Source organism: Grampus griseus, assembly GCF_964374135.1.
Source record: "Grampus griseus genome assembly, chromosome: 2".
In the NCBI taxonomy this organism is placed as follows: Eukaryota; Metazoa; Chordata; class Mammalia; order Artiodactyla; family Delphinidae; genus Grampus; species Grampus griseus.
The window spans coordinates 93,475,623-93,492,523 of record NC_139018.1 but is presented as its reverse complement, the minus strand read 5'-3'; the positions used below and the strand labels follow the sequence as shown (position 1 = coordinate 93,492,523).

At 36.9% G+C, this 16,901-nt stretch overlaps 1 protein-coding gene across 1 annotated transcript in view; it reads left to right on the top strand.

Moving 5' to 3' along the window:
* TRPM7 (transient receptor potential cation channel subfamily M member 7) overlaps positions 1 to 2,285 on the top strand; it is a 122,138-nt gene extending 119,853 nt beyond the window's left edge. Inside the window, exon 39 of the mRNA XM_082681130.1 lies at positions 325 to 2,285. Coding sequence (XP_082537256.1) covers positions 325 to 455 — 131 coding nt within the window. The 3' untranslated portion in view covers positions 456 to 2,285. The remainder of the gene's footprint in view (positions 1 to 324) is intronic.
* The last annotated feature ends 14,616 nt before the right edge of the window (positions 2,286 to 16,901 follow it).

Genomic DNA, 16,901 nt, shown 5'->3' with positions numbered 1-16,901 from the left:
GCTACTACTTAATTGTCATTTTTCTATTTGTTTTTCTTCACCTACAAGAATATAAGCTCCATGAGAACAGGGACCTTACCTGCCTTGTTCACTGCTGCATTTCTACACTTACATGAGTTACTGACTCATGGTCGGAGTGTAATAATTATTTGTTGAATGATTTCATTTTTATGTGTATAAATTTTGTGACTTTTGAATTTATAACAACCTTGTAGAAAATAGATCTGGCATGTTTAGAGGGAAATTGATTTAGAAAATGTTCTTAATTTTTTGTTTCTAAGCTATACTCTTTTTTTCTTTTTTTGTTGGGGGTCATGAATATAGATCTGAAGAGGAATGACTATACACCTGACAAAATTATATTTCCTCAGGATGAGCCTTCTGATTTGACTCTTCAGCCTGGAAATTCCACCAAAGAATCAGAATCAACTAATTCTATTCGTCTGATGTTATAATATTACTGAATCATTGGTTTTGCCTACATCTCACAAAAATGTTACTGTCACTTTTCATTTAGGAGGGAACTGTTTGGTAGTAAAGAAAAGCGCGTGCTAATTGAATATGCTGAACTGGCACATTTAAAAGGTCAATATTCTTTTGACCTGATTAAATTAGTCGGGAACTCCCTATACAATACAGCTGGCAGCTGTTAAATTTTAAAGGTAAAGAAAAATTAGTATTTATAACTTTTTAAAGGGCTCTTTTTAACAGAGGATTTCATTTGACTTTGTTCTGATGAGGGTAGTACCCTCTCTTCATGTGGTGCAATACCATTAACCAAAGTTAGGTGTCCGTGCAGATTTTATTGGCAGCTGGTTTACTGCCATTCAGCTAGCAAAATGAAGAAATCACCCAGTCTTTTGGTTAAATGGCAGTCAGGTGTCTTCCTCAGTGTGTTTCAGTGTGTTCAGTGATGATGTCACTAGTGCCCAGCTAGATGCTTGTTGTTTCCCATCTCATGGGAAAGGAGATGGCTTGTTACAATTCTAGATCTACAGGGATATAGAAAGCCCAAGCAGAAAACCATTTTCTAAGAGGGACCTTATGAATCAGGGTTAGGCTCCTATTTAAAAGGTAGAGCCAGTTTTTTCGTTAAATAGAGCCCAAATTGTGCAAAGTATTAGTGCTTTTTTTTTTTTTTTTAAACATCGTTAAGTAGAAGAAAGCCATGGTAGACTGGTATAACCTAAATATATCAAAGGAGAAACTTAACTCACTGTCCAAGAGAAGTTACCCTGTGAGAAAAGTTAAAGTGCTTTTTTCTTATCTATATCTACTATAGTTACAACTTGGAAGTTACACACTTCTCAAAAGATTTTATTGACCAGTATATCAAATCAGAATGTAAACATGAATTCTTGCATATATTTAAAATTGTGTAGGAACATCTGAACATGAATATTGTTTGTGGTACTTAAGAAATTGAATTGGATTATCATTATGTGATGTTGGGAGATTGCAATGCAACTTTATGCCAATAAAATGTAATTTAACTGCCCCAGATATTGTTGAATACTCAACAACAAGAAAAGCTTTTCATCTGTCTGAAGTACTGTGCTTTGACTATTTTTCTTTCTTTTTTTTTCCCCTAGGTACTAATTTTAATTTTTATTTGGGAGGGAGCAGTGTAAATCTTATTTGTATTAAGTAGTGTATCTCATAGATACAGACAAGGGAAAAAGAGATAAGCTGTTCAAATAGTGTTTAATATTGATGGGGGGAGAAAGAAAAAATGTATTAAAGATATTATACTATATACATTTTGTATGTCATTAAATCTTTAAAAGAAATTAAATAAATTTATTCTTGTTTAAAGATGTTTTACTGAGTATAATCATTCTGAAAAATTAATATTTTCACTGTTAATTTTTTTTCAGAATATCAGGTTCTTTTCAAATGAACCAGTTGTATGCCTGTGCATTCTGATCTCCTGTCCTGTACGGTGTTTAAAGTGATCTTGATTTCCTACTGTGTTTTTAGTTATTTATTTTTGGATCTGTTTCTTGTTATGTCAGAAAAGAGGGATATGAATTGTCTACTGATATTTAATATTTTGTTGATTATTTTCACATGATAATAATAGTAGTTGAGGGCTTCCCTGGTGGCTCAGTGGTTAAGAATCTGCCTGCCAATGCAGCGGACGTGGGTTCAAGCCCTGGTCCGGGAAGTTCCCACATGCCGCGGAGCAACGAAGCCCGTGAGCCGCAACTACTGAGCCTGCACTCTAGAGCCCGCGAGCCATAACTACGGACGCCCACATGCCTAGAGCCCGTGCTCCGCAACAAGAGAAGCCACCGCAATGAGAAGCCCGCGCACCACAATGAAGGGTATCCCCCGCTCGCCGCAACTGGAGAAGGCACGCACACAGCAAGGAAGACTAAACGCAGCCAAAAATAAATAAAATTAATTAATTTAAAAACAAATAATAATAACAATAGTAGTTAAACACTTATTTAGTACTTAATATGTGTCATGTACTATTCTAAGTACTTTACATACATTAACCCTTTTAATCCTTTATGAAATAGGTGTTATTATTATCCTATGATGCTGATTAGAAGATCACAGCATTAGGTAAAGTAACTTTCCTCAGATTCTTATACTTAGTAAGTAGCAGCACTAGAATTTGAACACAGGCAGATAGGCTTTTTTGTTTGTTTGTTTTTTTATACTGCAAGTTCTTATTAGTCATCAATTTTATACACATTAGTGTATACATGTCAATCCCAATCGCCCAATTCAGCACACCATGATCCGCACCCCACCGCGGTTTTCCCCCCTTGATGTCCGTACGTTTGTTCTCTACATCTGTGTCTCAACTTGTGCCCTGCAAACTGGTTCATCCGTACCATTTTTCTAGCTTCCACATACATGCGTTAATATATGATATTTGTTTTTCTCTTTCTGACTTACTTCACTCTGTGTGAAAATCTCTAGATCCATCCACGTTGCAACAAATGACTCAATTTCATTCTTTTTTATGGCTGAGTAACATTCCATTGTATATAGGTACCACATCTTCTTTATCCATTCATCTGTCGATGGGCATTTAGGTTGCTTCCATGACCTAGCTATTGTAAATAGTGCTGCAATGAACATTGGGGTGTATGTGTCTTTTTGATTTATGGTTTTCTCTAGGTATATGCCCAGTAGTGGGATTGCTGGATCATATGGTAATTCTATTTTTAGTTTTTTAAGGAACCTCCATACTGTTCTCCATAGTGGCTGTATGAATTTACATTCCCACCATCAGTGCAAGAGGGTTCCCTTTTCTCCACACCCTCTCCAGCATTTGTTGTTTGTAGATTTTCTGATGATAGCCATTCTAACTGCTGTGAGGTGATACCTCATTGTAGTTTTGATTTGCATTCCTCTAATAATCAGTGATGTTGAGCAGCTTTTCATGTGCTTCTTGGCCATCTGTATGTCTTCTTTGGAGAAATGTGTATTTATGTCTTCTGCCCATTTTTGGATTGGGTTGTTCGTTTCTTTAATATTGAGCTGCATGTGGTATTTATATATTTTGGAGATTAATCCTTTGTCTGCTGATTCGTTTGCAAATATTTTCTCCCATTCTGAGGGTTGTCTTTTCGTCTTGTTTATGGTTTCCTTTGCTGTGCAAAAGCTTTTAAGTTTCATTAGGTCCCATTTGTTTATTCTTGGTTTTATTTCCATTACTCTAGGAGGTGGGTCAAAAAAGATCTTGCTGTGATTTATGTCAAAGAGTGTTCTTCTTATGTTTTCCTCTAGAGTTTTAGAGTGTTTGGTCTTACATTTAGGTCTCGAATCCATTTTGAGTTTACTTTTGTGTTTGGTGTTAGGGAGTATTCTAATTTCATTCTTTTACATGTAGCTGTCCAGTTTTCCCAGCACCACTTATTGAAGAGACTGTCTTTTCTCCATTGTATATCCTTGCCTCCGTTTTCATAGATTAGTTGACCATAAGTGTGTTTATCTCTGGCCTTTCTATCTTGTTCCATTGATCTATGTTTCTGTTTATGTGCCAATACAATATTGTCTTGGTTACTATAGCTTTGTAGTATAGTCTGAAGTCAGGGAGTCCGATTCCTCCAGCTCCATTTTTTTCCCTGAACACTGCTGTGGCTATTCGGGATATTTTATGTCTCCATACAAATTTTAAGATGATTTGTTCTAGTTCCATAAAAAATGCCATTAGTAATTTCATAGGAATTGCATTGAATCTGTAGATTGCTTTGGGTAGTGTAGTCATTTTCACAATATTGATTCTTCCAATCCAAGAACATGCTGTATCTCTCCATCTGTTGGTATCATCTTTAATTTCTTTCATCAGTGTCTTATAGTTTTCTGCATACAGGTCTTTTGTTTCTCTAGGTAGGTTTATTCCTAGATATTTTATTCTTTTTGTTGCAATGGTAAATGGGAGTGTTTCCATAATTTCTCTTTCAGATTTTTCATCCTTAGTGTATAGGAATGCCAGAGATTTCTGTGCATTAATTTTGTATCCTGCAACTTTACCAAATTCATTGATTAGCTCTAGTAGTTTTCTGGTGGCATTTTTAGGACTCTCTATGTATAGTATCATGTCATCTGCAAACAGTGACAGTTTTACTTCTTTTCCAATTTGTATTCCTTTTATTTCTTTTTCTTCTCTGATTGCCATGGCTAGGACTTCCAAAACTATGTTGAATAAAGTGGTGAGTGTGGACATCCTTGTCTCGTTCCTGATCTGAGAGGAAATGCTTTCAGGTTTTCACCATTGAGAATGATGTTTGCTATGGGTTTGTCCTATATGGCCTTCATTATGCTGAGGTAGTTTCTCTCTATGCCCACTTTCTGGAGAGTTTTTATCATAAATGGGTGTTGAATTTTTCAAAAGCTTTTTCTGCATCTATTGAGATGACCATATGGTTTTTATTCAACTTGTTAATATGGTGTATCACATTGATTGATTTGCGTATATTGAATCCTTGCATCCCTGGGATAAATCCCACTTGATCATGGTGTATGATCCTTTTAATGTGTTGTTGGATTCTGTTTGCTAGTATTTTGCTGAGGATTTTTGCATGTATATTCATCAGTGATATTGGTCTGTAATTTTCTTTTTTTGTAGTGTCTTTGGTTTTGGTATCAGGGTGATGGTGGCTTCATAGAATGAGTTTGGGAGTGTTCCTTCCTCTGCAATTGTTTGGAAGTTTGAGAAGGATGGGTGTTAGCTCTTCTCTAAATGTTTGATAGAATTCAGTTGTGAAGCCATCTGGTCCTGGACTTCTGTTTGTTGGAAGATTTTTATTCACAGTTTCAATTTCATTACTTGTGATTGGTCTGTTCATATTTTCTGTTTCTTCCTGGTTCAGTCTTGGAAGGTTATACCTTTCTAAGAATTTGTCCATTTCTTCCAGGTTGTCCATTTTATTGGCATACAGTTGCTTGTAGTAGTCTCTTAGGATGCTTTGTATTTCTGCGGTGTCTGTTGTAACTTCTCCTTTTTCATTTCTACTTTTATTGATTTGAGTCCTCTCCCTCTTTTTCTTGATGAGTCTGGCTAATGGTTTATCAATTTTGTTTATCTTCTCAAAGAACCAGCTTTTAGTTTTATTGATCTTTGCTGTTGTTTTCTTTGTTTGTATTTCATTTATTTCTGCTCTGATGTTTATGATTTCTTTCCTTCTGCTAACTTTGGGTTTTGTTTATTCTTCTTTCTCTAGTTCCTTTAGGTGTAAGGTTAGATTGTTTACTTGAGATTTTTCTTGTTTCTTGACGTAGGCCTTTATAGCTATAAACTTCCCTCTTAGAACTGCCTTTGCTTCATCCCATAGGTTTTGATTCATTGTGCTTTCATTGTCATTTGTCTCTAGGTATTTTTTGATTTCCTCTTTGATTTCTTCAGTGATCTCTTGTTTATTTAGTAATGTATTATTTAGCCTCCATGTGTTTGTGTTTTTTACGGTTTTTTCCCTGTAATTCATTTCTAATCATAGTGTTGTGGTCAGAAAAGATGCTTGATATGATTTCAATTTTCCTAAATTTACTGAGGCTTGATTTGTGACCCAAGATGTGGCCTATCCTGGAGAATGTTCTGTGCACACTTGAGAAGGAAGTGTAATCTGCTGTTTTTGGATGGAATGTCTTATAAATATCAAATCTATCTGGTCTGTTGTGTCATTTAAAGCTTCTGTTTCCTTATTTATTTTCATTTTGGATGATCTGGTCCATTGGTGTAAGTGAGGTGTTAAAGTCCCTCACTATTACTGTGTTACTGTAGATTTCCTCATTTATAGCTGTTAGCAGTTGCCTTTTGTACTGAGGTGCTCCTATGTTGGGTGCATGTATGTTTATAATTGTTATATCTTCTTCTTGGATTGATCCCTTGATCATTATGTAGAGTCCTTCCTTGTATCTTGTAACGTTCTTTATTTTAATGTGTATTTTATCTGATATGAGTATAGCTACTCCAGCTTTCTTTTGATTCTCATTTGCATGGAATACCTTTTTCCATCCCCCCACTTTCAGTCTGTATGTGTCCCTAGGTCTGAAGTGGGTCTCTTGTAGACAGCATATAGATGGGTCTTGTTTTTGTATCCATTCAGCAAGCCTGTGTCTTTTGGTTGGAGTATTTAATCCATTCATGTTTAAGGTAATTTTCGATATGTATGTTACTATGACCATTTTCTTAATTGTTTTGGGTTTGTTTTTGTAGGTCCTTTTCTTCTCTTGTGTTTCCCACTTACAGAAGTTCCTTTAGCATTTGCTGTAGAGCTGGTTTGGTGGTGCTGAATTCTGTTAGCTTTTGCTTGTCTGTAAAGCTTCTGATTTCTCCATCGAATCTGAATGATATCCTTGCCGGGTAGAGTAATCTTGGTTGTAAGTTCTTCCCTTTCATCACTTTAAGTATATCATGCCACTCCCTTGTGGCTTGTAGAGTTTCTGGTGAGACATCAGATGGTAACCTCATGGAGTTCCCTTGTATGTTATTTGTCGTTTTTCCCTTTCTGCTTTCAATAATTTTTCTTTGTCTTTAATTTTTGCCAATTTGATTATTATGTGTCTTGGCATGTTTCTTCTTGGGTTTATCCTGTATAGGACTGCGCTTCCTGGACTTGGGTGGCTGTTTCCTTTCCCATGTTAGGGAAGTTTTCGACTATAATCTCTTCAAAGATTTTCTCGGGTCCTTTCTTCTCCTTCTGGGACCCCTGTAATGCGAATGTTGTTGAGTTTAATGTTGTTCCAGAGGTCTCTTAGGCTTTCTTCATTTCTTTTCTTTCTTTTTTCTTTATTCTGTTCTGCAGCAGTGAATTCCACCATTCTGTCTTCCAGGTCACTTATCCATTCTTCTGCCTCAGTTATTCTGGTATTGATTCCTTCTAGTATAGTTTTCATTTCAGTTATTGTATTGTTCATCTCTGTTTATTTGTTCTTTAATTCTTCTAGGTCTTTGTTAAACATTTCTTGCATCTTCTCGATCTTTGCCTCCATTCTTTTTCCGAGGTCCTGGATCATCTTCATTATCATTATTCTGAATTCTCTTTCTGGAAGGTTGCTGATCTCCACTTCATTTAGTTGTTTTTCTGGGGTTTTATCTTGTTCTTTCATCTGGTACATAGCCCTCTGCCTTTTCATCTTGTCTATCTTTATGTGAATGTGGTTTTTGTTCCACAGGCTGCAAGATTTTAGTTCTTCTTGCTTTTGCTCTCTCCCCTCTGGTGGATGAGCGGCAGATAGGCTTTTATCTATGCTTTTAAGCCCCGTGCCGTATTAACTTTCAAGCGTAATGACCAATGATGATTTCTGTACCAGTTCCTAGTCACTTTTCTGAAACAGATTTACTCCATTAACTTTTTTTGTTAATTGTAGAAAGTAACAGTTTACCTGAAAACCACATTTCTCATTCCAAAGAAGTGTTGTTTTTAGATTACTCAAGTTCATTATTACTCCATGGTCTGAAAGTGTCATTTACTTTAATCTCTTTAACATTTCTTGTCAGTCTCATCCTACTTAGAACAGAGCTCCACCTCTTTACCAAATATTACTTCATAAAATATCTTCTGCAGATGTTCTCTAATAATGTGCCTTCCTTGGTCTGGTGGTATATGTGAGCCACTATTATTTTAAAAGTAATGCACGTTGATTGTATTGGAACATATGGAAACAATTTTAAATGTAAAGAAAAATATAGAATTACCCTCCTTTTTGACCTTTAAGTTGAACTATGTTGCTTTCATAGTTACCATGTGTCTTTATACCCCATTAGACTGTACAATTCACAGAGGAAAGGACCCTTAAGATTTTTTGCTCCTGTAGCACCCACCACCTTGTATACCACATGGCCTTGTGACAGACATTTTGTAAAAATAATTGAGTTTTTAAGTGTTTTTCCACAATATCAAACTTTCTCTTGAAGATAGATCAAAATGATACCATCTTGTGTATTTATGTAGACAAGGCAGAAGCACCCAGTGCAGACCCAGCTGTTTATCACAAGAGAGATGAAATAATTATTTGCAGGAAGGGGCGCATCTATGGGCAGGGAGGGATTTTTGAGTACTCCTTGTTTACCACATCTGTTCTGATTGTTTCCTAGCTAGATTTCACACAAGGCATCTGTATTTGAGGAACCCAGTTCCTCAGATCTGTCACAGTTAAACACCTAGTTAAATACTCAGTAATTTTATATTGGAATAAAACTACTCACCCACTATGTGTGTCTCTCAAAACTAGATCGTCTGTGTTACCAACAAAGAGTTGTCTTATTTTTGTATTTCCCTTGGATCCTTGCTGGATTTTGTAGCATACAATATAGGTAATCAATAAGTACGTATTGAAGAAGTACCACAGAAGATTTCCAATATTAGATGATCTGTGAGCTTTTTCTTAGGAGAAATCCCAAGGTAAGGTTCTGATCCTCTCTGGAATATGTTTTCCTCTTTCTAGGCCTTTTGGAAATTCCTCAAAGCAGAGTTTCTTCCTGGGTTTCTTGATTCTACCTTAGTGGGCATGAGAGGGGTGGGAAAGGGTATGGTTATTCTTCAGAAAAGCGACATGCGCCAGTTTACAGTAAACAGTACTTTTCATCAGGGTACTTTCTTTCATGCACTGTCCCACCCCACATTTAGCTCTCACCCTTGTTTTTTTATTGGAATTTGTTTGGAGTCCTGCATTATGGAACTACATGTTTTAGTATATGTTTCTAAAATACAGGAACTGTAGTATCTTCACATCTAAAAAACTTAAGTTACTTAATATCAGATAATATAGTCATTCTCAAAAAATATTTTTTATAATTTGCTTGAATCAGGACCCAGATAAGATTCATGTTTTGCAGTTGCTTGATTTGTCTTTAAATTTTCTTTTAATATATAGGTTTCTCCTCCCACCTTTTTTCTTCCAGTTTATTTTTTGAAGAACCAGCTCATTCATTCTAAAAAGTTTCCCACATAAAAGGTTTTGCTGATTATTTCCTTAGTTGTCATTTTATGTTTATGTTTCCTGTATATGCCATAAACTAGTTGTTATGTTTAGCAGCTTGGTCAAATTCAAGATTGATGTTTTGAGAAGGATGCTTCGTTGGTGGTGGTGTGTACTTCCACTAGGAGACACAGGTCTTGTCTTTTTGGTGGTCATTGCTTAGATGTATTAATTAGGTCAGTGGTTCTCAAAGTGGACCATAGACCCTGAGAGTCCCCAGGACACTTTCACGGGGCGTACAAGGTCAAAACTCCTCATAACTCTAAGTTATTATTTACCTTTTTCAATGTGTTGAAAGTTTTATTGATGTAGCAAAATTATTGATGGGTAAAGCTGCTGGACCTTAGCATGAATCAAGACAGTAGCACCAAACTCTACTATTGTTCATTATAGTCTTCACTTTCATGCCACAGTTTTTCTTAAAAAGTTCATTTCAATTTTTAATTAATCTTGACCTTGAAAACATGTCTTTAATAGTCTGTGGAACAAAATGAAAAATATGCATAAAGCACTTTTGCTACATAATGAAGTGTGATGATTGTTTCAAAGGAAAGGCAATTATGCAATTGTGTGAGTTACAAACTGGACTAGTCACTTTTTTCATTGAACATGTCTGCTTGGAAGAATGGCTGGCAGACAAACCAGGGTTCTTCTGACTTGAGTATTTGGCAGAAAACTAACAGTACTTGTTACTGCTAAAATTTGAACTTTCAAGAGAAAGCTGGAATTTTAGAAAACTTGCCTCTTAACACTGTAGCATGACAGCTTCCCAATACTTTTCCAATATAATCAGTGCTGATTTAACAACAGTTGTTTCTGATAGTTTATATGAAATGTGTCAACATTCGGACGATCTGCAAAACAACCAATGTTCTCCAGATGCTCTGTGCATGGATTACAAAATGGTCTGTGAGTGAAGAAGTGAGTGAAACTCTAGCAGGGTAGAAGAAGTTTACAGGGGTTTCAGATTCTACACTGCAGCTGACCTTTAAGAAACCTCCATTTGTCAAATTTTGGTATTGTCTCAAATAAGAATGTCCACAACTATCTAAAAAGCCTGCTAAAATACTCCTTCCCAAACAAAGCTAGACAAATCAAGACAGTGTGTTATGCCTTATAGATTAATAAAATAGAATTAAGAGTCCAGAAATTTGTGGTTAATTTTGGCACCCTACAGGGGTGCCAAAACAGCTCAATGGGGAAAGAATGGACTTTTCATTAAATTGTTTTGTGACAACTATATACCCACTTGCAAAAGAATGAAGTTGAATCAGTACCTCACACCGTATGCAAAAGTCAACTCAAAATGGATTGAAGGGACTTCCCTGGTGGTCCAGTGGTAAAGAATCTGACTTCCAATGCAGTGGATGTGGGTTTGATCACTGGTCAGGGAGCTAAGATCCCATATGCTGTGGGGCAACTAAGCCTGCGTGCCACAACTATTGAGGTGCTCAGCACCTCGAGAGAGCCTGCTTGCCACAAACTACAGAGCCCACGTTCTCTGGAGCCCATGCACCACAGCTAGAGAGAAAACCCACACGCCGCAACTAGAGAGGAGCCCAAGCAGACAGTGCACTGTAACGGAAAGATCCCGCATGCCTCAACAAAGATCCTGTGGGCCTCAACTAAGACCCAATGCAGCCAAAAAAAAAAAAAGATTGAAAACCTAAATGTCAGAGCCTAAATCATGAAACTCCTAGAAGAAAATGTAGGTGTAAATTTTTGTGACATTGGATTAGGTGATAGTTTCTTAGATACGGCACCAACAGCAAAGGCAACAAAAGAAAAAATAGACAAATTGAACTTTGTCAAAATTTTTAAGTTTTGTGCTTCAAAGTACACCATCAGCAGTGAAAAGACAACTCTCAGCATGGGAGAAAAATTTTGCAAGTAATATATCTGATAAAGGACTTGTGTAAAGAACTTACATCAATAAAAAGACAGCTCATGACAAAGCAGTTTTAATCTTTGGTGTATGTTTATACTCAAGAGAAATGAAAATGTCTACACAAAACCTTGTACACAGATGTTGATAGCAGCGTTATTGATAACAGCCAAAAAGTGGAAACAACACAAATGTCCTTTGGATGAATGGATTAATAAAATACGATTTATCCAAAAGTTGAATATTGTCTGGCTATAAAAGGAAGTATTGATATAGCCTACAACATCCCATGGGCCTTTCAATTCTGTAGTAACTGTGTATACACCACAGTGCAAAATGAAGCTGGATAGACTCGGATTCTTATTCTTGCTCTGCCACTTGTTCCATGACTGACCAACTTATTGAGCAAGCCTATTTGACAATATTTGTCTCATATTGTGAAGGTGCAGTGAGTTAAGTACTCAGCAAATAAAAGTACTCAAATAATAGGTCTCTTCATGCTACCTTTTGTTCTCTTGGAAGTTCTAATAGGGAGAGGAGGGTATGATGAAGAATAGAGAACATTCTGAGAGTGATTTTTCTCTTTATAAAGGAACTTATTATCTTGTAGCTTCTTTTGTTAGTATAGTTAAAATATCAGCACATGCTTAAGAGACATGTATATGTGTATAATGTGCTCAAAGTGTATGTCTTTTCCATCATCATCTCAACAATTGAAGGCACTTTTATGTTATCCTTTAAGACTTTAAGAGTGAGATTAGGAGAAAAAAAAAAGGATGCAAAACGTTGCCGTAAGTACAAAGGTAAAACTAAAACATCAAGAGAATTCAAGTCAAGTAACCATACAAGTGTAAGTGTACGAAATTCAAAATAATGGAGAATTTGTGGGAAGAGTTGAAAGCACAGAGAATAAATCTAAGTGGTCAATAGACTGTGAGTTATCTGAAGGTAGAGACTTGTATTTTATTCACTGCTAAACACCGAGCACAGAGACTGGTACAAAGTAGAGTCACAATAAATATCTTCTAGATTAATAAATGAAATATAATAACTAATAGGCATTCCAGATTAAAAGACCTAGAAGAGAGGAAATAAGTGAAAAGACCTACTTAATGCCACATTTTGGTCACTCTGCAAATGAGCAAAAAAGTAAGTATACAGGGCTTCCCTGATGGCACAGTGGTTGAGAATCCACCTGCCAAGGAAGGGGACACGGGTTCGATCCCTGGTCTGGGAAGATCCCACATGCCACGGAGCAACTAAGCCTGTGCGCCACAACTACCAAGCTTGTGCTCTAGAACCCGTGAGCCACAACTACTGAGCCCGTGTACTGCAACTACTGAATCCCACGTGCCTAGAGCCCATGCTCTGCAGCAAGAGAAGCCACCGCAATGAGAAGCCTATGCACCACAGCAAAGAGCAGCCCCAGCTCGCCACAACTAGAGAAAGCCCGTGTGCAGCAATGAAGACCCAACACAGCCAAAAATAATTTTTTTTAAAAAAGGTAAGTATACAAAGGAGAGAAAAATCATTGACATAAGAATTTTCACCTGTCCTATAGTATCTAGGAGACAAGAAAGCAATATTGTTAAGTGAAAAGGGGGAGCTTGAACCCAGCTATTTAATGGCTTTCTCAGAAAGTTCACAATTTTCTTGGAAAATATTAAGGATAAACTCAAGCAAAAAGAAAAAATCTAATTCTTGCTTCAGCAGCACATATACTAGAATTGGAATGATACAGAGATTAGCATGGCCCCTGCACAAGGATTACACACAAATTTGTGAAGTGTTCCATATTTTTCCCCTCAGACCCCGGCCATGCCCTCAACCATGGCAGAGATTGCCATTGCTCCTAGAAGAAGCCCAGCTCCCTCAGGGCTCCTGCTCCAGCCCCTTGGGCCCCGGACTCGCCCCCCTGATGGCAGCAACCACCACTGAACCAGGAGAAGCTCTAGCTTGCAACTGACTCTAGCCCTTCCAACCCCAGCCCTACTTCCCACCAAGGAGGCAGCTGCCGATGCACCCCAGGAGAAGACATGGCCCCTGTTCACTTCATGTCCTGCTCTCCCACTAAAGCCACTGGCCACACACAGACTGCATAGGGATGTTCCCATACACCATGAAGACTGGGATAGGTAACTTTCACCTAATTTCATAGAGGCAGAAAATCAAACAAAATGAGAAGACAGGAATATGTTCCAAACAAAAGAGCAAAATAAAACCTCAAGGGGGGAAGAACCCTAATAAAATGAAGGTAAGTAATTTACCTGATAAAGAGTATAAAGAAATGGTCATAAAGATGCTCATTGAACTCAGGAGAAAAATGGAGGAACTCAGAGCTTCAACAAAGAACATATAAGAAACATATAAGAAAGAACCAAACAATAACTGAAATGAAAACTATACACTGGAACGAATTAATAGCAAATTAGGTGATACAGAAAAACGTACAAGTGACCTGGAAGTTAGAATAATGGAAATCACCCAATCAGAACAGCCAAAAAAAAAAAAATTTTTTTTTTTTTAATGATAGTTAAAGCGACTTCTAGGACAACATAAAGTGTACTAAGGTTCACATTATAGGGATCCCATAAGGAGGAGTGAGAGCGAGAAAGGGGCAGAAAATGTATTTGATGAAATTATGGCTAAAAACTTCCCTAACCCAAAGAGAGAAACAGATGCCCAGGTCCAGTAAGCACAGAAAGTCCCAAGCAAGATGAACCCAAAGAGAGACCAAGACATACCATAATTAAAACAGCAGAAATTATAGAGAATTTTAAAGGCAGCAAGAGAAAACAAAGAGGTACATCCAGGGCATCCCCCATAAGGCTATCTGCTGATTTTTCAGCAGAAACTTTGCAGGCCAGAAGGGAGTGGCATGATATATTTAAAGTGGTGAAAGGAAATAACCTATAACCTCAGATACTCTACCCAGTAAGGTTATCATTCAGAATTGAAGAAGAGATAGTATGCCTGACAACAAAAACAAAGAGTTCATCACCACTAAACTGGCCTTAAAAGAAATGTTAAAGGGTCTTCTTTATAAAGTGAAAAGGAAAAAACTATAACAAGAAATAAAATATATGAAATGGAAAATCTCAGTGGCAAATGCAAATAACAGTAAAGGCAGTGGATCAACCACTGAAATAAGCTAACATGAAGATTAAGAGATAAAATTGTAAAATCAGCTGTAACTACAATAAACAGTAATGGGATAGACATAAAGATGTAAAATATGACATCAAAAACATAAAACATGGTGGAGGAGTGAAAAATGGAGATCTTTTTAAAATGTATTGAGCTGAAATGACTATCAGTTTAAAACAAGTTGATATAAGTCGATATATATGAACCTCATGGTAACCACAAATCAAAAACCAAAAATATATATGCACAAATTAGAGAGGAACCCAAACATAACACTAAATAAAATCATTAAACAACAAAGAAGTGACTAAGAGAAGAGAACAGAAAAGAACTACAAAAACAACCAGAAAACAGGTAACAAAATGGCAATATGTACCTACCTATCAATAATCACTTTAAATGTAAGTGGACTACATGCTCCAAAAGACATAGGGTGGCTGATTGGATTTAAAAAAACCAAACAAGACCCATCTGTATGCTGCCTACAAGAAGCTCACTTCAGAGCTGAAAACAGACTGAAAATGAAGGGATGGAAGATGTTCCATGCAAATGGAAACGAATAAAGCTGGGGTAGCAGTACTCATCAGATAAGGTGGACTTTAAAACAAAGTCTATAATAAAAGACAAAGAAGGGCATTATATAATGATAAAGTGGTCAATCCAAAAGAGGCTATAAATTCGTAAATGTGCGCCTATCTGAACTTAATATAGGAGCTTCTAAATACATAAAGCAAATATTAACTGACATAAAGAGAGAAATTGACAGTAATACAATAATAGTAGAGGACTTTACCACCTGACTTGCATCAGTGGATAGATCATCCAGACAAAAAGTCAATAAGGAAACATTGGCCTTAAATGACATGTTAGAACAAAAAAGCAGAATACACATTCTTTTCAAGTACACATGGAACTTTGTCCAGAGTAGATCACATGCTAGGCCATAAAACAATTAACAAATTTAAGAAGACTGAAATTATGTTAAGCTTCTTTTTGACCACAACAGGATAAAACTAGAAATCAATTACAAGAAGAGGATTGGAAAAACAAACATATGGAGACCTAACAACTTGCTACTAAGAAAAACCCCAATGGGTCAATGAAGAAATTGAAGAGGAAAACAGAAAATATCTTGAGACAAATGAAAATAAAAACACAAATTTTGAAAATCTATGGGAAGCAGCAAAAGCAGTTCTAAGAGGGAAGTTTATAGCAATACAGGCCTAACTCAAGAAATAAGCAGAATCGATAAACCTTTAGTCAGACTCATTAAGAAAAATGAGAGAGGGCCCAAATAAACAAAATTAGAAATGAAAGAGAAGTTACAATCAATATCACAGATAAGATATACAATCATAAGAGAATACTTCAAATAGTTGTACGACAACAGACATTTGCAGGACAGACCCATGTTTTTCGGGTTCTTCCCATGACAAAGTATGAGTGGCCTCTGTAGGCATTACTGGCCTCTGTCGGAACACTTGCAATCTACCCACGTGTGTTAGAATTATTTTCCCACACGTCTTTGCAGCCTGTTCCCACTGAAAGTCCGCTAAGACTTGCCTACAATTGCTGACAGCCTCATCCCACCCCAACACTTGTACACTCACTCTCAGGCTAAAAAGCCATATTGCTTAGTTTCTGGTGCAGTTTTAGTGAACTTAAAGCCATCTGAGAAAAGAGACCAAAAAAAAAAAAAAGTAAACCATCAAAATCAGAAGCAGAAAATAACAGGGAGAGCCTAATTCCTTTCTTCCTCTCTTCCTTCGTTCTTTCACACTTTAGTCTAAAAGCCATAGTTGAGACCAGTCTAGTTAGGTCTCATATTGTTGCAGGGCAGCAGTGACTTGATGTGGGGTGTCAGAGAAGCAGGGTAAGGATGGTGTCTGTGTGTAGTGTAATAGGGTGGGGATCAGGGGTGGCAGCAACAGGAGATAATTTACATGCATAGGGGTTGATCAAATAAGGAAACATATTGAGAGTAATGGGGGGCTGTGACACTGTAATAGTGTGAGTATACCTAGCTCCCAGATCTTCTAAATACTGTTCTCCTCTAACAGGAACCAGGGCTCTTTGAGAAATGGCTGACTTCAGGACTGGGACAGGGACAAGACAAGGTAAGTCTGGAAGACCTTGCTGTACCAAAAAGTGCCCAAAGAATGATGGGGACATGTCAAATGGGTACAGAAAACATCTTGAAGGGCCTTCTGCTGGCTAATCTTGAGACGATTTATACATCAGAAATAAATGATAATAACAGATTCTAATCCAGTGAATAAAACAGAAATTCATGAGTCCACCATGATTAATTTTTAAAAAAAAACAAATGAGGAAAAGATAAAACTTCTCTTTATAGTAGAGGATCAGCTAATGAATGTAATTGGAATAACAGCATTAGGAAATCACCACTTGGCAACCACCATAG